The following is a 24,099-nucleotide window of genomic DNA, read 5'->3' on the forward strand; positions in this document are numbered from 1 at the left end:
TCAGGACATCTAACAGTTTAGTCCCATTCCAAGTCCACAGGCCTGAGAACCAGGAGAGCTGCTGGTGTAGTTCCCATCCAGAAGCCAACAGGCTTGAGGGAAGGAAGAGCCAACATTTCAGTTCAAGTATGGAAGCAGAAAAAATAATCCATGTTCCAGTTTGAAGGTAGACAGGCAAGAGAAGTTCTCTGTTACCTGGGAGAAGGTCAGCCTTTTTGTTCCATTCAGGCCTTCAGCTGACTGGATGAGGCCCACCGGCATTAAGTGGACAATCTGCTTTACTCAGACTATAGATTTAAATGTTAATGTCATCCAAAAATAACCTCACAGACCCAAAATAATATTTGGTATAACCAAATATCCAGGTACCCCGTGGCTCAGGTTGACACATAAAATTAACCATTGCAGGACGTCTTTCTAGTTGTTGTTGTTTTTTTTTTTTTTTTTTTTTTTTTGAGATGGAGTCTGTTCTGTCACCTAGGCTGGAGTGCGGTGGCACCATCTCAGCTTACTGCATCCTCTGCCTCCCATGTTCAACCAATGCTCCTGCCTCAGCTTCCCGAGTAGCTGGGATTACAGGTATATGCCAACATGCCTGGCTAATTTTTGTATTTTTAGTAGAGATGGGATTTCTCCATGTTGGTCAGGCTGGTCTCAAACTCTTGACCTCATGATCCACCTGCCTCAGCCTCCCAAAGTGCTGGGATTACAGGCATGAGCTACCAAGTCCGGCCATCTTTCTAGTTTTTATATGATAGAGGGCTTAGAGTTTTAGTGGAGGAAAATGTGATAAATGGATTCTTGCTGGCTTTCCAGCTTGCTTCCCAGTTCTTCTACAAATAAAAAAGTGCAATTCTCTGTTGGGCATAGTGGCTCACACCTGTAAATCTCAGCACTTTGGGAGGCCTAGGCAGGTGGGTCCCTTAAGTCCAGGAGTTCAAGACCAGCCTGGGCAACATGGCAAAATCCCATCTATACAAAAAATACAAACATTAGCTGGGTGTGGTTGCGCATGCCTATAATCCCAGCTACTAGGGAGGCTGAAGTGGGAGGATCGCTTGAGCCCAAGAGATTGAGGCTGCAGTGAGCCATGAGCATTCCAGCTGAGCAACAGAGCAAGACTCTGTCTCAAAAAAAAAAAAAAATACGATTCACTCTCTAAATAATTGTATTACTCATTTTATTTATCTTTCTAATACTATCACATCTAATGATTTGTTAAAGTTGAAATAACTTCAAAGTTATTAATAACTTTGAAGTTATTCAGTCTCCTTTATGAGTATCTCCTCCTTCTAATTGGGGGTTTTTTTTTTCTGATGTCATGGTCTATCTATATTTTCTTCAGAGAAGAACCTTCACTCTGGCATCTGCTCTGTCAAACTTCTACTTAATTTTTCCCTCTCCCTTGCAAGTAGCCAGCACAAGGCAGGTCTTAGATGGGAGCAAAAGAAAAGTCTTATGTTTAAAAAAGCTTGGTGTGTCAATTACTTAGTTTGGATGATTTTGTTTTCTGAATGTGGTATTAGAGATGACTGTCTAAGAATGCCTCCTCCATCCCCCAAAAGTTGAAATTTTCACTTGAGACTGAAATTTTAACTAAGGCAGAGAAAAAACTCCCTTCATTTAATGCTTTTTAAGGAAAAACTGAAAGGAAAAAAATGTAACGTCATTTTGGTTACCTCCCACAAGAAATTATTGATTACATATATCATCAGTATTTAAACCTCGCAGTTCTGTGTGATGGGTATCATCATCCCCATCTCAGATAAAGGAACGGGTTCAGAGAGGTTAAGTAATATTCCCAAAGCTATATAGCTGGTAATCTTCAGAGCCAAGATTTGACACTAGGTACGTTAGAGTCTAGCCCAAGGCCAGTATTCTTTATACCATGCCAGCTTCACAGAACTGCCAGGGTTATATGGCATGTTTCTAGGATCCATGAAACATAAAAGAGAAAAGTACTTCACTTGTTAAAATTATAACTTTCTCCATCTTTCAAAACTGATCTGCCCTTCTTTTTCCAAAGGCTCAGTAGGAGTGGCCAAAATAATCAATTTACTGAGACAAACAACTAGCCAAAGTTCTGAAGACAGTAGCCTTGAGCAGTTGTGGAACATGCTTGATCCTGAGAAGAGAGACCCACATGTGGACCTGGAAACTTTCCAGACTATGATGAAAGAAGGGATGGCTTACTGTAGAAACAAATGGTAATCAGAGTCCTAGTGGGATGCGGTTTAAGGTTCTATTTTAACAATTGATTATAATTATGCTAATCACTGTTTTCTGTGTTGATGGAAATACTGTTGTCCAGTGCTTTAGCATGCATTAGAATCACCTGAATGATGTTAAACCTTCTTGCTCAGGCCCCACCACCATGATTCAGTAGATCTGGGGTGAATCCTGATCATTTACATTCTAACAAGTTTCCGGTGATATTGATGCTGAGCACGGACTGGACATGCTTTGGAACCACTGCTGTCATTCATTTCTTGTGATTAGTGAGGAGCACATGTTATGTTCTCACAGAGAACTGAGCTGACATACAAGTCAGGTGAATTATTGATACTCTCAAATCTCCAAATGTATTTAAATTTAATAATAGACTCCCTTTTAAGTCCAGACAGGCTAGTAAGTGAATGTAATTTGGAATCCTAGAATATAGGGAGTCTAAAGGGAAAAAGAAAGAATAGTAGAAAGGAAAAAAGAAAAAGGAGGAGAATGGCACCCACAATCTTCTCAGGTGCCCTTGGCAGATGCTGGAGATGTGTGTCTTCTTCCACAGAAAGCCTAATTCCATTTTTTTTTTTTTTTTTTTGAGATGGAGTTTCACTCTGTTGCCCAGGCTGGAGTGCAGTGGTGCAATCTCACCACTCTCTCAGGTTCAAGCAATTCTCCCGCCACAGCCTCCAGAGTAGCTGGAATCACAGGTGTGTGCCACCATGCCTAGCTAATTTTTGTATTTGTAGTAAAGATGGGATTTCATCCTGTTGGCCAGGCTTGTCTAGAACTCCTGACCTCAGCTGATCTGCCCTCCTCAGCCTCCCAAAGTGCTAGGATTACAGGCATGAGCCACCCACTATACCTGGCCAGGAAGCCTAATTCCTGTGCCTCCTATTCAGCCACCAAGTCTTCAGCTATCTGCTGATGCATGCTAGGATTTGCTTAAAGAAAATATTGACGGGGCATGGTGGCTCACGCCTGTAATCCCATCATTTTGGGAGGCCAAGGCAGGCCCATCAGCTGAGGTTTGAGACCAGCTGGGCTGACATGGTGAAATCCCATCTCTACTAAAAATACAAAAATTAGCTGGGTGTGGTGGTGCACACCTGTGATCCCAGTCACTTGGGAGGCTGAGGCGGGAGAATTGTTTGAACACAAGAGGTGGAGGTTGAAGTGAGCCTAGATTGTGCCACAGCACTCTTGCCTGGGCAACAGTGTGAGACTCAAAAAAAGAGAAAATGTCAAGAGCAAGAAATGGAAAAACTTACCAGATTTCTGGTAGGATTATGATGTATAGATGACTTAAGAAAATATAACTGAAATATTACAGGTAAATCATGAAGGCAAGATAAATATATAGAAATAAGTAATGTTAGTGTAATCAGAAATTGTAAATATAGATAATATACCATTTTACCCATTAGTTTAACAAAGATTTTAGGCAGCCAGGCGCGGTGGCTCATGCCTGTAATCCCAGCACTTTGTGAGGCTGAGGTGGGTGGATCACCTGAGGTCAGGAGTTCAAGACCAGCCTGACCAATATGGTGAAACCCCATCTTAAAAAACAAAACAAAACAAAACAAAAAAAGTACCAAAGATTTTAAAAAATGACTCTATCCCATGTTGTGGGCTGGGGAAAGGGTGGAGAAATAAGCCCTCCCATCTACTATTGGTAGTAATGCAAGTTGGCATAGTTTTTTTTAAGAGCAATTTAGAAATGTGTATCAGGCCCTTCAAAATATGCAGTCATGGCCAGGTGTAGTGGCTCATGCCTATAATCCCAGCACTTTGGAAGGCCAAGGCCAGGAGTTTGAAACTAGTCTGGGCAACTTAGCAAGATCCTATCTCTACAAAAAATTAAAATATTAGCCAGGTATGGTGGTATGTGTCTATAGTCCTGGCTACTTGGGAGGCTGAGGTGAGAGGATTGCTTGAGCCCGGGAGTTTGAGGCTGCAGTGGGTTGTGATAGAGGCACTACACTTCAGCCTGGGCAAGACAGCGAGGCCCTTTCTCCCAAAAAAAAAAAAAAAGTTACATTACCTCTTTGAGAGGTAATGTAACTTTAAGAAAGATAATTAATTATAAACACCAATATAGAAGGTAGAAGGTAGTTTATGACAGTGATAAATATAAGCAATTTCGATATTTAACAAGAGACAGTTGGACAAATAAATTATATTACTTTCATACACTGGAATCCTAGTCATTCAAGGTAATAATATTTGATAAAAGAAATTCATATGTAATTATTTGAAATAAATAGGTCATAAATCTGTACATGCAGTATAATCCCATTTTTGGAAAAAAAATATGCATAGGAAAAAGTTGGAAAGAATTTATGCCAAAGTGATTATTTTTACATAATGGTTTTAATTTTTTGTTTTCTTATGAATTTAATATTTCCAAAACATGCAAGTTTGATTGTATAATAAAAATGTTAATAATTACAAAACAGCATGAAGACAAAAGAAAAACATTTATAATAAATATAAAGGAAAAAACATGGGAGGTGGAATACAGAAGATAAGAGCAGAAACTCAGAAATGGGGGTGGGTATGAACACAGCAATACTCAGGACACTATGTGAGTTTTTTTGTTCCCCCAACTTGTGACAGACATCTCACAATGACAGACAATGAGATGTAAACATATATTTGTGGAATCTTGTGGCTGCTCCAGAGAGAAGCTTGAGAATTTGGTGCTTAGGTTAAGTAACCAAACTTAAATTTTAAAGACTCTGAAAAGAAATGGTTGAAATGTCAATGTTTTTATTTTGCAATTCAAGCTAGAGTGTGTGTGCTGCACAGCCTGTACACAGGACTTCCCAGATTTCAGGAGTAAAATGTCCAAAGTAAAATTAGTCCAGGTACTATTTGGTTCTCCAAGAGAAAGGGAAAATTTATCCCTGTCAACGTATCCCAAAGTATTCGTTGTTCCCGTATTTCCTTCACAATCCCTTAAGGCCCATGATCTTACAGTCTCCACTTACCACTCCATCCTATGTCTACTTCCTAATCCAGCAAGACCCCACATCTGCTAATCATATACTGCCTATGTGTTTTCTTTTTTACATCAGGTAAAAGTTTATGGATGGCAGAGGTAATGCCTAAAGTGACCACCTACATCAGAAACAGTTTCACTAGTAACACAAATTCTTTTCTAGCACTCTAAGTACCTAGCATAGTATTGGGCTCCAAATAGTTGTTGAATGAATATATATATATGTATATTTTAACTCAGAAAAAAATACCTAAAAAGGAAAGTACAGAGCATAAATCTAAAAAACAAAACAAACAAAAACAAAACAAAACAAAACTGTGGTCTGGCAAATCGTCCTAGCTCACTGGTTTTGCTTTTTTGGCTACAGGAATGGAGTGAATCATAGATTAACCGGCACCATTGATGATTCTGCTTTTGAACAGGATATAATATCAGATGGAACAAGTATGTATGTGTTTCTTCATGATTGTTCTGCCATTTCCTTATGTATTGGAGAAAATGATTTTTTTTCCTCATAAAACTCTTGTATGTATTTCAGTAAAGATGAGCACAGATGTAACAGATTCTACGTCGGGGAGTTTCGAGGCTTTTGGTGGAGATACAGCTAAAGGAGTCTTGTAAGCCTTGTTTACTCTGTGATACTTTTGCATGTGTTTCAACTTCATTTTTCTTGTTTATTGCATAAATCTACATATTTCAGTTATGATAAAGTCACTTTGTTTTTTTATTGCAGTAGAGCTAACATAATTGATTTTAAATTCTTAACCTGATTCTAATACTGCCTGTATTAGAAAGAGTTTCACTAGGAACAGAAATTCTCATATGACTAGTAAATCCAAAATCACTTGCTTTCTCGTGAAATGCTTCTCCTTCATTAACTTCATGTGTTTTCTGTAGGAAAAAAGTTCCTCTTGAAGTCCAGTTATGATATTGACCTTAAGCTCTTTTGGAGATTATTTTAAAGCACTTCTTTAGTAGAATCTTTTAGGCATAAATGGGAAAAGCTGTTTTCCATGACTTGTGTAAGTTTTAGATATTAAGGAGAGTGATTCTGCCTCTCCCTTATTTTATCTTTGCCACTTCAGGTTTATCTATGAAAAGTGGAGTGGGCTGGGCACGGTGGCTCATGCCTGTAATCCCAGCCCTTTGGGAGGCCGAGGCGGGTGGATCACTTGTAGCTGGTCCGGAGTTGAGACCAGCCTGGCTTACATGGTGAAACCCCATCTCTACTAAAAATACAAAAATTAGCTGGGCGTGGTGGCCCATGCCTGCAGTCTCAGCTACTCAGGAGGCTGAGGCATGAGAATGGCTTGAACCTGGAAGGTGGAGGTTGCAGTGAGATGAGATGGCACCATTGCACTGCAGCCTGGTGACAGAGCGAGACTCCATCTCAAAAAAAAAAAAAAAAAGAAAGAAAAGAAAAGAAAAGTGAAGTGGGAACTATGTTCTCAATCTCAGTTAGGCCCTGGGATGAGATAGCAAAAAAGAAAAGGAGGCCTGGGACTCCATGAAACACACAGTCCAGACTCTTAAATTAGGATTTATGAACTGATGTCATGGCAAATGATGCTCATAAACATTGGCAAGCTATACATAACATTAGGAAAGATGAATACTGAATTGTGAGCCACAGACTACAATGATAAGACTCTAGGATTTGTTTCCAAGGTAAACCTGCTCAGATCCCTTGACTGAAAGAATATAGGCTGGGCATGATGGCTCATACCTGTAATCCCAGCACTTTGGGAGGCTGAAGCAGGTAGATCACTTAAGGTCAGGAGTTCAAGACCAGCCTGACCAACATGGTGGAACCCCACCTCTACTAAAAATACAAACATTAGCCAGGTGTAGTGACACATGCCTGTAGTCCCAGCTACTCTGGAGGCTGAGGCAGGAGAGTTGCCTGAATCTGGAAGGCAGAGGATTGTGCCACTGCTCTCCAGCCTGGACAACAGAGCGAGACTGTCTCAAAAAATGAAAAAAAAATTGTGTCCATTTATTTCAGGATCTCTCATGTTCCAGGCAGAAATAGGAACTCTTCAGTTTAGAAGACAAATGTTGAGAGTGAAGTAGAAAAGAATCAACAAAAACTGTAGAAGTTGATTTTACAACTGGCAAATGATGGCTACTTGGAAATTTTGGAAAACATCTTTGATGCTATTATAATAAACATTTGAATAGCTATTTATTATATGAATATGTTTATGATGACAGATGAGGGTAAAGTAAAAAAAAATACTCACCAGAATATTTAAGTCTGGTTTGTTTAACCTTATACCTTATTTTTTTTAGAAGGAATTAGTGATGTGAAGGTTATTCTCATCTATTCTTTCACTTGCAGAGAGGTGTCTGATTTGATTGCCTATGTAGCAGACCTCCATTTCAACAAGCAAAAACTGGAAGAGGAAAATAATAAGTTTAAATTGGCTTTAGAAACCTTGGAAGAAACGAACAGCCAGTTATCAGAGGACTGTACCGAACTGCGCCGTCAGGTAAAAAGGTGAGCCACAGTGGGGTCCAGTGTGCTGGGAACTTTCAGTTCTTTTTTCTTTTTTAAAAAAACCTCTTTAAAATTGAGATTCATATAGCATAAAATTCGTTCTCTTAAAGTATACAATACAGTGTTTTTAGAGTATATTCTCTGACTGGGCATGGTGGCTCATGCCTATAATCTCAGCACTTTGGGAGACTGAGGCAAGTGGATCACTTGAGGTCAGGAGTTTGAGACCAGCCTGGCCAACATGGTGAAACCCCATCTCTACTGAAAACACAAAAATTAGCTGAGCATGGTGGCACGAGCCTGTAATTCCAGCTACTCTGGAGGCTGAGGCAAAAGAATCTCTTAAACCCAGGAGGCAGAGGTTGCAGTGAGCCAAGATCATGCCACTGCACTTCAGACAGCAAGACTCTGTCTCAAAAAACAAAAAAACAAAAAAAATTGAGAATATTCTCAAGGTTGTGCAATCATCACCATTACCAATTCCAGGATATTTTCATCACTCCAAAAAGAAACTCCATACTTCTTAGCAGTCACTCTCCATTTACTCTCTCCTTAGCCTCTGGCAACCTCTATTCTACTTTCTGTCTCTACAGATTAGCCTATTCTAGACATTACATATAAAGTGAATCATACAAAACGTGACCCTTCTTGTATGGCTTATTTCACTAAGTATAATGTTTTTAAGGTTCATCCATGTTGTAGCATGTATTGCTACGTCATTTCTTTTCATGGCTGAATAATATTCCATTGTATAGATATATCAGATTTTGTTTATCTTTTCTTCAGATGATGGACATTTGGGGTGTTTCTACTTTTTGGCTATTAGAAATAATGCTGCTATGAACATTTGTGCATGAGTTTTTGAGTGGATTTGTTTCTCTCTTTATTTCTTTCTTCCTTTCTTCTTTCCTTTCTTTTCCTTCTTTTTTGAGACAGAGTCTCACTTTGTCATCCAGGCTGGAGTGCAGTGGCATGATCACCGCTCACTGCATGCAACCTCCGTCTCCTGGGCTCAAGTGACCTTCTGGCCTCACTGTCCCAAGTAGCTGGGACTACTGGAGCACGCCACCATGCCTGGCTAATTTTTGTGTTTTTCTAGGGACAAGATCTCGCCGTGTTTCCTAGGTTGGTCTTGAACTCCTGGTCTCAAGTAATCTGCTCATGTCAGCCTCCCAAAATGCTGGGATTACAGGAGTGAGACCTCATGCCCAGCCACATGTTTCACTATAGCATTCTCATCCTCAAAATCTTTGACCTTGTTCAGTCCAGTCTCTTTAATCTTTAAAAGAATTGTTTACCTCAAGTCCTTTTCATTTCACAGTTGGCTTATTATTTAACTGAAATACAAAAATTCAAAGTTTATTTAACAAAACTGCTTTGGATGAATATATTGGTCGGGATTTTTGGTTGCAAGCACTGGAATCTAACTCTAGTTAAATGAGCAGTCATGTCAGAAAGGAATTAAGTAACTCACATAATGGACAGAAGGGCTGAAGAATACAGATGGGCAGTCAGAATGCCACTGTCAACAAAATTAAGCCATGTGTCTTTCTCTTTTCTCCTTCCCCTAATCCTTTCTGAAGTCTCTGTTTCCTTTGGGTTCCCACACCTATTTTTGATATTGTACAGTTGTCCCATCATAGTGTAATTTGGCTTCTGTATTAACTGTTGAGGCAGAAGAGTTCCCTTGAACCCCTCCTAGGACTTGCAACAGGGGTATCTTGTTTCCTCAACTGCCATGCTCAAACCCCTGGCAGGAGGGAGAGCATGCAGGTAAGCAGGTGTAGGAGCTGGATGAGTGCCTTTGGGTGCCAGCAAGAGCAAACCCTGTACCAGCCTGTGTCAGCATCTAGGGGTTGCCCACAACCTCTGGAGCCCCAGAGGGCATGTGTTACAAGCAATGCTCTTTTAGCATTTGCCATCTATGGATGGCCAAGTGTTAAACCAGCTCAGTGGAGGGTCAGGGTGACAACCTTTTATACCCTGCCCTCTTGGTACCCGGGTTCTTGTCCAGACTCCAGGAAGAATCAGGTCACATGGACTTGAAGGATGGTGAATGTGGAGATTGTATCAAGTGGTGGAAGTGGCTCTCAGTGGGATGGGAAGCTGTAAAGCGGATGGAGTAGAAAGATAATCTTCCCCTGGAGTTCAGCTGTCCCAGCCAAACTCCTCTCTGACCTTAGTCTCTGATGTTCAGCTGCCTCTTCTTCTCATGATGTTCAGAGCTTTTTCTCTTCTCTCCTTCTCTGCCACATTGTTCTGCTCCTCTGCCAGTGGAGTTTGGGGTTTTTACAAGCACAGGATAGGGGGTGCAGCAGGCCAAAAGGCAACATTCAGGTGGGAAAACGGGGATGTGAAGTTCTTATTTAGGGCCGTGGGTCCAGGCTTGAGGGTGGAACCCTTGCCAGGGACCCTGCCCTTTTCTACCTAGTATTTCCCTGCCTCTTGTTCATATCCCTGTGACCTCCTTGATGGGAGGAACTATGTCAAATTCATCCTGTTTAGCCTAATGCTTAGTAGAATATCTACTGTAGAACAGCACTACCTTCCTTCCAGTTGCCTACAAGCCAAAAACCCTTATCTCTTTTGATTCTTAGTATACTGTGTTGTCATTATGATTGTCTATTTATCCCACTAGGCTATAAACTCCAGGTGAGTACAGTTCTCTGGATTCAGTCATTTTTGCCTTCTTCAATGCCTAGTATGGTGCCTGGGGCAGGTTCGGTGCCTGGGGCAGTTTCAGTGCCCAACTAGTATTTGTTGAATGATCAATGTAATTTCTTAGTAAGGAGAAAATTTTATCTGCCTTGAAGCCTTTGTTCCTAAAATGGTCTATAATCTAATGGGAGCTACAGATAGTTAATTTCATGGTATGGATTACCATAATTCATTTAATCAGTTCCCTATTGGTGGATGTTTAGGTTTTCTTCCAATGCCCTGTTATAATCAACAGTATGATAAACTTCTTTAAAGAATATGTCATATAGAGACTTGGTAATTATTTCTTTGTTTAGTTGTCATCTCCCTCTGTAGTATGTAAGCTCTATAAAAGCAAGGACCATGTCCCTTTTGTTCACCATTGTAGCCTGCATTGTAGAGCACCTAGAACATTAGGTATTATTCAATAAATACTTACGGAACTGCATCAACTAACATTACATCTTCTTAGTAGGGAGAAAGAACCAGTTGATTCAGCCAGTGATGGATTTTTAAAGGGATCCTCTAAATCTTAGCTTCAGGAATATATTTGTCTGTTTTCCCTCTAGTCTCCATTCCCCACTCCCCACTTTCTCCAAATTCCTTCCTTTTCCAAGGACTGAAAGATCATGGGTATATTTTTACTATTGTGGACATCTGGTTTAAGCCTTTAGTGGTTTTCAACTTGGGTCCAAAATAGTCCTTGGCTGTTCTTAGTATCTTTGACGGTTATATTGAGGTTTTGCTCATGGCCTTCTCCCCCACCCCCACAGTGCCCACCAGGCTATTATGAGAACAAATCTGTTAAAAGAAGAACTGGAGGAACTGAAACTTAGTATGAATGCTTCAGAAGAGCAGAAGAGCATGATTGTAGCCCAGAGCAAACAATTAGTAAGTCATCTATTATGGTACTTTGAATTTGACATACGGTTTACATAACTGAAATCTGTAAGAGGACTTATCTTACAGCAAATATCAGAAGTCAATAGGCTGATGAATGAATTGGTAACACTTTAGAAAAGTAAAGGCAGATAGGATTTTTTCTTAAATCTGTGTTTTCCTTTTCTTCCTTTTACTTTTCTTTTGTTTCTTTACCTTTTTTTTTTTTTTTTGAGACAGGATCTTGCTCTGTTGCACTGCAGTGGCAGGATCATGCCTTATTTCAGCCTTGACCTCCCAGACTCAAGCAATCCTCCCACTTTAGCCTCCCAAAGTGTTGGGATTATCGGCATGACCCACTGTGCTTGGCCTCCTTTTCAATCAAGATTTAAATTTTTTACGTTTTTCAGTCACTTTCACAATAGTTTGTGAAAATCCAGAAAATATCTGGAATGCCTCCTAAAGTTGATAGAATTCAAAAATATCTGATACTAAAACCACTTGAATTTAAAAAAATTATCTGTGAGACTTTCACCTTTTTTTGATTTTTTTTTTTTTTTTTTGAGACAGAGTCTTGCTCTGTCACCAGGCTGGAGTGCAGTGGCATGATCTTGGCTCACTGTAACTTCTGCCTCCTAGGTTCAAGCGATTCTCCTGCCTCACCCTCCCAAGTAGCTGGGACTACAGGCACACACCATCATGCCCAGCTAATTTTTTTTGTATTTTTAGTAGAGATGGGGTTTTACCATGTTGACCAGGATGGTCTTCATCTTTTGACCTTGTTATCTCCCTGCCTTGGCCTCCCAAAGTGCTGGGATTACAGGCGTGAGCCATTGCACCTAGCACTTTAACCTTTTTTCTTAGGTTAAAATAAAATCCGTTCTCTCAGTACTTACAGGTTACAGAGAAGCCCCATAAATCATTCCTTATGCTAAATAATTTCAGAGCAAAAGAGTCATTTAGACTAAACTTTAATTCAGGTGCCAGAGAAGTGATCATTTTTATTGAGAAGGTTCAACTGTTGTCTAGAGCATTAGTAATAATCTTCAAAATCCTGATAGATTCCAGCAGTATTCTAGCATTGTTAACTATGTTAAGGAGTGGCTGAAAGTCATTCCGACTAATTTGTTTCAGGAGTCTCTAAATTATGGAGAGACTTGTTTCCAGGCCTGTGCCCTTATGACCTCCCACAAACAAAACAGCTTCGTTTAGCTTAGCTCTTGCCTCAGTAGTAGTAAAATGTGAAGACTAGACCATTGAATGCCAGGTCTTTTGTGACCCTGCAAGTCTCCATGGATGCATTATAGGAAAGACTCAATCTAAGACCACTGAAGAGCTAACTGAAGGCAATGGAGAGAACTGAGCAAGAGCCCATGCTTGGGAGTGAGACTACCTGCCTTCAAGTTCTGGCTCCAAGGGCTGTGTGACTTTAGCCCTGCCACATAATCACTCTAAGCCCCTGGGTCCTCCTAGATAAAATGCAGATAACAATACTACCTACCCTAGGGCTGGGAGAGATAAATGTGCTAGCACATGTAAAGCATTCAATGTGCATTTCTTTCCTCTTAGGAACTGGTAATGTTAAATTGCTATTGATTAAAGTGCAGAATGTTGGCCTGCACAGTGGCTCATGTATGCAATCCCAGCACTTTGGGAGGCTGAGGCAGGTGGGTTCACTTGAGGTCAGGAGTTTGAGACCAGCCTGGCCAATATGGTGAAACCCTGTCTCTACTAAAAATAAAACAATTAGTTGGGTGTGGTGGCACCCACTTGTAATCCCAGCTACTTGGGAGGCTGAGGTGGGAGGATTGCTTGAACCTAGGAGCCAGAGGCTGCAGGGAGCCGAGACTGCACCACTGCATTCCACCATGGGTTACAGTGAGACTTGGTCTCAAAAAAAAAAAAAAAAATAAAAAAATAAATAAAAAAATAAATAAAAGTAAAGTGCAGAGTCCTAGACACAGAATCCTAATCATTTGCATTTTGTAGTGCTTTATAATTTCAAAAGATTTAGTTAATACTTCATCTCATAGGTAATAACAGAAAATCTGTAAGGTGGAAACAGAAGTTGCTATATTTTTATAGGTTAAAACATTTAATAGAGCAATAAAGTTCGAGAAAGTTTTTAATTGTTCAAAGTCAAGTGTCTAATAAATGCTAGAGCCAAATTAACTTTTTATGGTGCATATGTACTTCAGAACATCATGTTATACATGATAAAAGCATATGATGTTATTTATCTGTCAATTTTTAAAAAATGGTAGGGCCAGAATTGAACTCGGGTATTCTGATTTTAAGTATGTGGAGGGGGAGCAGGTGTTTATTATTGTGTTGATGAAATCCTAGCTTGAGATATCTTTTTCTTTCATTTTTATATTATAAAGGTAGTGCCTATTTACTTTATAAGAATAAAGAAATGCATATTAACAAATAAAAAGTTTCACAAAATTCTTAACCTACCCATGAAATTTACTGTTAACATTTTGGCAAATATCCTGTCCTGAAATATATTAATTTTTTTTCTGATGGTTCTGAATTTGAGGCTGTTAATTATAAAACAGTTTTTGATGCTCACATGTTGTGATGATATTGAATCTGAGAATATCCACAGCTTCAAATAGAAAGCCAGAGCTCTGTGATTTCAAGGTGCTATTTAAATAGCTGAGTTTGCAACTACCTGTCATAAATGAAGTAGCAGGGAAGGAAGCCAGGTTGTTGCTTTTTTGGTTTTTGTCTTTTCCTCCCTAATAACCATTAGTTACACTGAGTTCAGGAGGAGAATGACTTAACTTAGATCCCCAAGAACCTGTAAGCCAAAGCTTAAGCCCACACTGAAAATATTTTCAGAGTAGGCTCATTTGTGGTAAGTGAATGAAACATTTAAAGTTGGTAAAAAGAAAGAATGTCAATAGCTTGGAGGTAAACGTGGTATTTTCATAAACATCTTAAATACGTTTTACTTATTTTTCTCACAATGAATTAGGAGACAGAAAACCGGGCTCTGATTCTTAAGATTCGGATTCTGCAGGAAGAGGTATGTCAGAATCATTAAACACTGGCATAGACAAACATGCATATCATATCACGGGTTATGACTGTGGGTTAAATAAAAATCATGTGGATAGTCAGGCTCCTTTGGCCAGAGAGCAGGTTGATTTGTCAGATTACAAGTGAAGAGGAGTGGATGGGATTTTCATGTCCGAACAGAGGAACTATTGCTTTTGCAATTATTCTTGGAAGAAATGGGATTTAAGAAATTCAAATTTAAGATGAAATACAATGAACCCATCTAAAAAATACGTAAATCAAGAAGGAAGCTGTGGATGTTATCTAATAATTTTCCATTATAATTCTATTGAACAGAGTGACAAAATCTTGAGTTTAAGATTCAGATCTTAAATTCACTGAAAAAATGACCTTGGAAAAACCATTTATCTTTTCTGGGCTAACAGTATCTATTCCATGGAGTTATTTTTGAGCTTAACTAAGATAATTCATGTGAAGCTGTTTGGTAAACCACAATGTACCTTATAAATATTAGGAAATAGTATAATCTCCAAGAAAAAGATGATAATTTTTTTAAAGCAACAAAATTGAAGCTTTGAAAGAACAGAACAAGCTACTAGTAAGTTATTGTTTTGCAGGGAAAATTCTATCTTGTATAATAGATATCATTTTAATATCAAGTAGCATGCCAGTTTTTAAATTTTGCTTTTATATAAGGCTATCAGAAGTATTTATAAAGCTGTGCTGCATGGTGTAGAGAGTTATTCAAAATGTGGGCCAAGTGGGTATTTTTAAATTTTATAGTGGATTGGAAAGGAACAATTAAAGGTTGGAAAGAAAGCTACATCAGATTCAGAGCTATTATAGCCTCAAGGCCAGGCTTTTGTGAAACTAGTGCTTTAAAATTAAACTTCTAATGTAAAATATTTGTCTTCTCTTATTTAAATGACTGACAAGCATCAAAGAATTGTATCAAACTATTTAAGACTTGAGATAAAGGAAGATTTAAAGCTCTTCATCATGAAATAGCATTGCAATTATTGACTTACATTAGAAAAATGAATATAAGTGTTGCAACTAGCTAAGATTCCTTTGGGAGGGAAAAATCTGACACGTTGTGAAGAGTAACATCACAGTGGTTTGAGTAGTGAATCACTTTTATTCATTCATTTTGTTCATTCAACACATACGCATTGGAAGACCTCACAGCTAATCTGAGTGCTGAATATATGAGCTTAGCAAAATAGCTCATGTGGGACTAGTATGTTAGATGGTAATAAGACCTATGGAGAAAAGAAAAGCAGAACACAGAATTGAGGCAGAGAGAAGTGCAATTTAAACTAGGGTGGTTAGGAAAATCAGCCTTATAAAGCTAATCTTTTGATTCAAAACTGGGAAAGGAGGTTTATCTGTGAAAGAGTCTTCCAGGCAGAAGAAATAGTAAGCTCAAACTCAGGAGGCTGCAGCCCGCCTGCTATTTTGGAGGGACAGTGAGGCCAGAGTGTCTGGAGCAAAGTGAACAAGTAGTAAGAGATGCAGGCCAAGAGCTGGCGGGGCCAGACACCAGGGGCTTACATAGGCATTGCAAGGACTCTGGCTTTTTTTTAAAAAAAAAGAACACTTGGGTGAGACAGGAGCCACTGAAGGGTTTCGAGCAAAGGAGTAATATGATCTAATTCTGTTTTAACAAGACAACTCTGGCTGCTAGGTTTAGAATTCACTGTAGCAGGGCAAGAGAAAAAACAGGAATATCCATTAGGAGGCCCTTGAAATTATCCAGTCAAAAGCTGAGGGGGGCTTGGACTGAGCAGTTGCAGTGGAGATGGACAGAAGTGTTTGGATCAGGAAATGCTTTATAATATATCCAAAGATATTTCTTATGCTTTCAGGTAAGAAGGACATTTTCTTCTAGTTGTTTCTAGTGTCTCAGTGAAATACAAAGCCAAGTCGTCAGCTAAGAGTGTGGATGTTGAAGGAGGTATTGGAAATTTGAGGACAGAGAAGGAATGAAATGGGCTAGGGATTGGAAAACTTCTTGTAAAGGGCCTGATTATAAATATTTTCGGCCTGATTATAAATATTTTCAGGCTTTGCTAGCCACAAAAATTGCCTTTGTGTCAACTACTTACCTCTGCCTTTGTATTGTGAAAGCAGTCATAACCAGTATGTACCCAAATGGGCACAGCTTGCTCTGATAAAACCTTATTTACAAAAACAAGTTGTCAGCTAGATTTGACCTTTAGGGGTAGAGTGACGGGGGTGGGCATAGTTTACCACATCCCCTGATTTAGGTAAAAGGCAGTATAAATATACCAGGATTATATGATATGATCACCAGTAAACACTGAGTATAAAGGTCATGAATTAAACGTGTGACCTGTCTGTTCATGCTTTCTTTGAGCCTGTTCATCTGAAAGGGTGCTGGCATAGAGTGGGTGGTTAGTTAATTTAAGTAAATGCTAAGAAGCAGGAGTTAGGCAGGGAATTGATTTGGAAGGGAATGATTATAATGATTGCCCATGGAAGAACTGAAGCTAAGTAAAGAGGGGTCTGAGTTCATGGGAAGGTTGAAGGATAATGAAAAGGTGGTAGGATCAATGGATTGCAGGTTCCAGGGGGGATTGAAGGTTTGTTGGTATAAAGGAAGTAATCTGGAAAGGCAAGAGGTGGTTGTTGAAGAGTGGGATGCTTGCAGTTAGGGTAATGCGGGGGCTGCAGTGACCAGTAATAACAAGTTTGAATTTATGACCCTGGGAGTGGTGGCTGAGGTTGAATGGAATATAAAAAGGCAATACTGAGAGTGATGAAATAACACCTTCTAAAAGAGAATTTGATTGTCATCATCTTTTATTTTTCTTGGTGCTAAATCCAGAATACTGTGTTTTACATTAGAATATCAAGAACATCATGGATATAGACAGATTGGAAAAGAAGATTGAGGAGTTGTCTAAAACTGAGACAGAGCACCAAGTAAGCACTTCCCAAATACTGGTAAAATATATATATATTTTTTTTGTCAAACCAATATTATTCTATGAAGATGTCTATGCCTCATTGACAAACTAACCTTTGGTTATAAATTCTGAAACTTGTAGTCTACAAAATATTTGAGTTATATAAAAGTCAGTTTCCTTTTCCTTCTTTTTTTTTTTGGCAACTGCTTTACCTTAAGTTTCATCAACTTAAAATATACAAGTCAGTATGTTTTAGTACATTCACAGAGTTGTGCAACCATCACCAGAATCAAATTGAAAACATTTTCATCACCCCGAAAGAAATCCCTTTTTTTTTTTTTTTTTTTTTTTTTGAGACAGAGTTTCGCTCTTGTTACCCAGGCTGGAGTGCAATGGCGCGATCTCGGCTCACTGCAACCTCCGCCTCCTGGGTTCAGGCAATTCTCCTGCCTCAGCCTCCTGAGTAGCTGGGATTACAGGCACGCGCCACCATGCCCAGCTAATTTTTTGTATTAGTAGAGACGGGGTTTCACCATGTTGACCAGGATGGTCTCGATCTATTGACCTCGTGATCCACCCGCCTTGGCCTCCCAAAGTGAGAAATCCCTTTAACAGGAGCCACCTCCCATCTTCTCCCCAAACCTAAGCATCCTCTCCCCAACCCTAAGAAACCACTAATCTATTGTCTGTCTCTATAGATGTGTCTATTCTAGATATTTCATTTAAATGAAGTCATATATGTGGCCTTTTGTGTGTGGCTGATTTCACTTAGCATAATGTTTTTAAGGTTCATCCATATTGTAGCGTGTATTACTATCTCTTTTTATGGCTGGATAATGTTCTATATGGATAGATCACATTTTGTTTGTCCACTCCTCAGTTGATGAACGTTCAGGCTGTTTTCACTTTCTGGCTATTGTGAATCATCTGCTATGAACATTTGTGTACAAATTTCTTTGTGTACATATGTCTTGATTTCTCTTGGTTGTAGTATATACCTAGGAGTGAAATTACCACACCACTTGATGTTTGTGTGTTTGTTTGTTTATTTATTTATTGAGACAGACTTTTTCTCTTGTTGCCCAGGCTGGAGTGCAATGGTACGATCTCAGCTCACTGCAACCTCTGCCTCCCGGGTTCAAGGGATCCTCCTGCCTCAGCCTCCTGAGTAGCTGAGATTATAGGCATGCACAACCATGCCCAGCTAATTTTTGTATTTTTGGTAGAGATGGGGTTTCACCGTGTTGACCAGGCTGTTCTCAAACTCCTGACCTCAAGTGATCTGCCTGCCTTGCCCTCCCAAAGTGTTGGGATTACAGGCGTGAGCCACCATGCTCAGCCTTGTTTCTATGTTTAACCTTTTAAGGAACTACCAGGCTGTCTTCAAAGTGGTTGCATTATCTTACATTCCACCAGCAGTACATGAGGGCTCAAATGTCTCCACATTCCTGCTAAGATTTGTTATTATCTTTTTACATTATATGGCAATTTTTAATTTAATTGTATCTGATTTTATAAATTTCTAAATCAGGAAAGATTTCAAATATTGTACCTTCTTTTTATTTTGTTTTTGTAGTTTTTCAACCTCAACCTGAGATATTGTAGCTGCTTAATGCTAAAAATGAGGAGAGAGGGGAAAAATTTATCTCTGATTAAATTAAGACGTTATACCTTAAAAAAATATTTTTTGTCTAGATAGTGTCTAATTTTGTCTTTATTTCGTACATATTTTTGTTATCTGTCATACATTCATTCTTATCGGAAACAGATGACAATGATTAGTAAATTCATGAATTTGTGTCATGCTTATTGTTATCTCTAATGGTTTATTTGAGAAATATTTTGATGTACATGTCTGAAATGATGATATGGTTACATTTCATATTTATATGTAGAATTTTCCAGTTTCCTAGCAGAAACTAACATTTCATGTGTGTTTACATATTTATATAGAAAACAACAGTTATAATTTAAACATCAAAATTTTTAAAAATTAACTAATAATTAATTACTTTAAAGACAGGATCTCACTCTGTCAACTGAGCTGTGGTACAGAGGCACAATCATAGTTTTTACTGCAGCCTTGAATTCCTAGGTTCAAGTGATCTTCCCATCTCAAACTTCCAAGTAGCTGGGAGTACAGATGCACACCACCATGCCCAGTTAATTTATTTTTAAATTTTTTGTATAGATGAAGTCTTGCGATGTTGCCTAGGCTGATCTTGAACTCCTTGCCACAAGTGATTCTTCTACTTTGGCCTCCCAAAGCATTGGGATTGCAGCTGTAAGCCACCGTGCCCAGGCTTCTTAGACATTAAAATTAATTCCACACTAGGAGAGTGGCTGTCTTTGAAAAACACAACTGTGATGAACTAGTGAAAAGAGCCAGAAGACACGGGTTCAGATCCTGTCTTTTCTACTTAAAAAGTTTAGAACCTCAAGCGAGCTCTAAGTCTAAATTTTCTCATCTAGTAAATGCCTGTGATGTTTCTACCTATTTCACAAGTTTGTTATAAACTCAGCTGATGATGTGATTATAACCAGTATATAAGATTATGATGATGATTCTGCTTCTGACCATGATGATTATTTTTCCAGGTTCTCAATTCAGTTGATACACATATTTATTCATCCTATAATATGTAGCAACATATGCCAACAAGCTTGCTTTTGATTTGAATAAATGGATATATCCTTTATGTTCACTTAACTAAAAGAAATCTTAAGCATTTTTAAACTATGTTTTTGTTTTTGTTTTAAATTTAAGTTTTAGTTGTAGAGATGAGAGTCTTACTCTCACCTGGGCTGAAGTGCAGTGGTATAATCATAGCTCACTGCACTTTTGAACTCTTGGGCTCAAACCGTCCTCCAGACTCAGCCTCCCAAGTGCCTGAGACTACAGGCATGTGCCACCACGCCAGGCTAAACTATGTTTTTAAAAGAGGAAGAGTCTTCTATATGTCCTCATGGAATCTCTGTCTTCATATTCTATGTAGACTTTTTATTTTCACCAAAAAAGTGAAGATTTTGAATATTCCCTTATTATGTTAAGTGTGGAATGGTGGGAAGGGCACTTAGCTGGAGCTGCAGACTTGCTTTCTAAGCTCATCTCTGCCATTGACAGTGTGTGACGTTGGGTGAGTGTCTGGGTAGTGTGGAGCTTTGGTTTCCTCACTGATAAAGTGAGACCAATGACTTCTGCCTCTAGAGTTGGACGGGAAAATTCTTTATAAAGTGAAAAATATATGCATGTTAAAGGTGCTTCAGAAACACCTTACTGGAATGATTTTATGGCACTGTCCCTTTACCAAAGCAATGTCCCAACAGCCTTCCCTAAATTCGTCTCTTTTCAGATGCAGTTACATACATATGAGAACACTTTGCTTAATAAAGATACAAGTTTGCAGAAGGTTGGTATTGTTCATTCCCACAAAGGCCCGTGGAATTGGCTAGCTCTCTCCAAAACATGAAGGAGGTGGCCATTTGTTTAACTGCACCCCTACTAAAGGGTCTGATTCTTTTTCTTTTTTGGAGATGGAGTCTTGCATTGTTGCCCAGGCTGGAGTGCAGTGGCATGATCTTGGCTCACTGGAACCTCCATCTCCTGGATTCAAGTGATTCTCCCGTCTCAGCCTCCTGAGTAGCTGGGATTACAAGCATTTTATCACCATGCCCAGCTAATTTTTGTATTTTTAGTAGAGACAGGGTTTCACCATGTTGGCCAGACTGGTCTCGAACTCCTGACCTCAGGTGATCCGCTCACCTTGGCCTCTCAAAGTGCTGGGATTACAGGCATGAGCCCCCATGCCCAGTCTAAAAGATCGGATTCTAATATGATGTCATGAGAGTTTCCTTTATAGTACTTTATAAAAATAAGTTTGAACATGTCTTCTCTAAATTCTGGTGGTGTTCATCCACATATGCGACAAATATTAGTGTGCCAGCCTACCAGTCACTGGCTAGATACTGGTGACATTGTTTTAATTTCTAACAACATAAATGAGCCTGCAGCCATTCATTTTAGGGTGGAAGAAGAATATATACCCAAATTATTTGAAACCTAATTTAATTGACTGATTAGATAGATACATAGATAGATATTATTCTATTTATTCTTGTGCGATACAGTAGGTTAAGAGACACAGGAAGGAACACAGCCTAAGTCAATAATCTTCCACAGTCCTTGACAGGGAAGTGAAGAAAGAATGATATTTGCCACTTTTCTTTTCCCTGAACATTTTGGAGTTTCAAAGGAAACATGCGTACCTTGTAGACTTTGACTGGAATACTGACTATTTTCCTAATTTGATTTCTTCATTGCGGGTGTTCTCTATGTAATGATATTGGGATAATAGTGGCTACTCAGTTCCTCCATGACTCTGGTTTTCCCACCATTCTGCACTCCTGCCCAGCATTCATCAGGTATTGATTGATCATCTGCCATGTGCCAGCCACCATGCTAGCCACGGGATAAAATTAGAGATCAGGTACTCACTATGTGTATCTTTTGGTCTTGTAAAACAAAACAATGATTTTGAAGAGGTATCATTAGAACTGGAAAAAATTGGATGTCTTAATTTCATTAGTCATTTGCAAGACTGAATTTTTCTTAAACACATCAAGGGCTGGGCGCGGTGGCTCACGCCTGTAACCCCAGCACTTTGGGAGGCCGAAATGAGCAGATCACCTGAGGTTGGGAGTTCAAGTCCAGCCTGACCAACATGGAGAAACCCCATCTCTACTAAAAATACAAAATTAGCTTGGTGTGGTGGCACATGCTTGTAATTCCAGTTACTTGGGAGACTGAGGCAGGAGAATTGCTTGAACCTGGGAGGCGGAGGTTGTAGTGAGCCGAGATCATGCCACTGCGCTCCAGCCTGGGCAACAAGAGTGAAACTCTGTCTCAAAAAATAAAATAAAACAAAACACATCATGATGATAAATATAATTATGATTTGGGCTTAAGAATCACCTTTTAGAGTTTGATTCCACTGGGTCAGATAAACACAGATTATATTGACACAAGTTACATATTGTTGCCTTTTTGTCCTTGTGTGTGGTTTTTTTTTTTTTTTTAAAGACAAAGTTTTGCTCTTGTTGCCGAAGCAAGAGTGCAATGGTGCGATCTTGGCTCACTGCAACCTCCGCCTCCCAGGTTCAAGTGATTCTCCTGCCTCAGCCTCCCTAGTAGCTGGGATTATAGGCATGCACCACCACACCTGCCTAATTTTACTAGAGATGGGGTTTCTCCATGTTGGTCAGACTTGTCTTGAACTCCCAATCTCAGGAGATCTGCCCGCCTCGGCCTCCCAAAGTGCTGGGATTACAGGCGTGAGCCACCGCGCCCAGCCATCCTTGTGTGTTTTTAATCACAGACACTGACTGGTTCAGTTTTCCGATAGTAAGATTGGTAGAATTGCATGATGATTGGGCATTTACAGTTCTTTTGTGGCTCACATCAATAGTCTAATAAATATGATTTGGTGGACCCATTACTTTTTGCTATTATTTCTCTCTTCTACTTTTCAGAAAGGCTTATATATAGAAGAACTTAAATCAACCGTCATAGAATATGGAAGCATCATAGAGGTATACCTGTTATTATTATTAATAATGTCACAGCTTGCAAGGTGGGCTTGTTCAATGTAAATTCCCACTACAGTAATATGTACAGCCTAATGTTGTGTGCAATTCCAGAATTTACGAGGAGATAAAAATAAACTGGCTCATGAGTTACAGCACTTGCAACAGGACCTCATCAGGTAAGTAGACAGCAACCCTTGCCAGCCTCCTCTCTTGTGCCTCTACGCTACATCATTGGCCAATTGAGCTTTGTATGTGCCATCTTATTTTCTTCTATACCTTTGTATGTGATATTTTCCCTATTTTTCTCCGTAAGAACTCCTTTATGAGTTTGCTATGACCCCCCCACCCATGCCTCCCTGGTTGTCTTAGCTCAGACTGCTATGACAAAATGCCATAGACTATGTGGCTTCAACACTACTCATCTATTTAGTACAGTTCTGGAGGCTGGAAGTCCAAGATCAGGGTGCCAACAAGGTTGAGCTCTAGTAAGGGCCCCCTATGAGGTTGCAGATTGCTGACTTATCCTTATACCAGTGTGGAGGAAAGGCAGCTAGCTCCGTGGCTTCTTCTTCTAAGGACAGTAATCCCATTCATGAGGGCTCCACCCTCATAACTTAATTACCTTCCAAGGGTTCTATCTTCAAATACCATCACATTGAGGTTAGGATTTCAATATATGAATTTTTTGGGGGGACACAAACATTCAGTCCATTGTGTTGACTTTCCCTTGCTTTTCCCTTACCCTGGAATAAGTAACCATTATTATTATTATTACTATTATTATTATTATTATTGGAGATGGAATCTCGCTCTGTCACCGACTGGAGTGCAGTGGCACAATCTTGGCTCACTGCAACCTCTGCCTCCTGAGTTCAAGCGATCCTCCTGCCTCAGCCTCCCAAGTAGCTGGGACTACAGGTGCATGCCACCGTGCCCGGCTAATTTTCGTATTTTTAGGAAAGACGGGATTTCACCATGTTGGCCAGGCTGGTCTCGAACTCTTGACCTCATGATCCACCTGCCTCAGCCTCTCAAAGTGCTAGGATTAGAGGTGTGAGCCACCGCTCCCAGACTAAGTAACCCTTTTGAATGTAAGCATGGCACCTTGTTCTTGCCTCTTTCCTAACACACATCATCCTGTATGACAATCATTTGTTTCTGAATGTGAGTAATATGCTAGTACAGGATGCACAAGAGCCACCCAGATAACAAAAATGAGTAAAGTTAATGGAATATGCACACACCTACATTATGCA

The 24,099-nt window shown here is 39.5% G+C and overlaps 1 protein-coding gene across 1 annotated transcript in view; it reads left to right on the forward strand.

Moving 5' to 3' along the window:
- IRAG2 (inositol 1,4,5-triphosphate receptor associated 2) overlaps positions 1 to 24,099 on the forward strand; it is a 112,368-nt gene that overhangs the window by 6,635 nt on the left and 81,634 nt on the right. The window contains exons 2-11 of the mRNA XM_021666849.2: positions 2,027 to 2,207; positions 5,589 to 5,665; positions 5,760 to 5,838; positions 7,563 to 7,721; positions 11,192 to 11,309; positions 14,281 to 14,331; positions 17,196 to 17,273; positions 20,611 to 20,667; positions 22,787 to 22,846; positions 22,955 to 23,019. Coding sequence (XP_021522524.2) covers positions 2,116 to 2,207; positions 5,589 to 5,665; positions 5,760 to 5,838; positions 7,563 to 7,721; positions 11,192 to 11,309; positions 14,281 to 14,331; positions 17,196 to 17,273; positions 20,611 to 20,667; positions 22,787 to 22,846; positions 22,955 to 23,019 — 836 coding nt within the window. The 5' untranslated portion in view covers positions 2,027 to 2,115. The remainder of the gene's footprint in view (positions 1 to 2,026; positions 2,208 to 5,588; positions 5,666 to 5,759; positions 5,839 to 7,562; positions 7,722 to 11,191; positions 11,310 to 14,280; positions 14,332 to 17,195; positions 17,274 to 20,610; positions 20,668 to 22,786; positions 22,847 to 22,954; positions 23,020 to 24,099) is intronic.

The sequence above is a fragment of the Aotus nancymaae genome, unplaced genomic scaffold, assembly GCF_030222135.1.
Source record: "Aotus nancymaae isolate 86718 unplaced genomic scaffold, 86718_ANA_hifiasm-v0.15.2.pri h1tg000016l, whole genome shotgun sequence".
NCBI lineage: Eukaryota > Metazoa > Chordata > Mammalia > Primates > Aotidae > Aotus > Aotus nancymaae.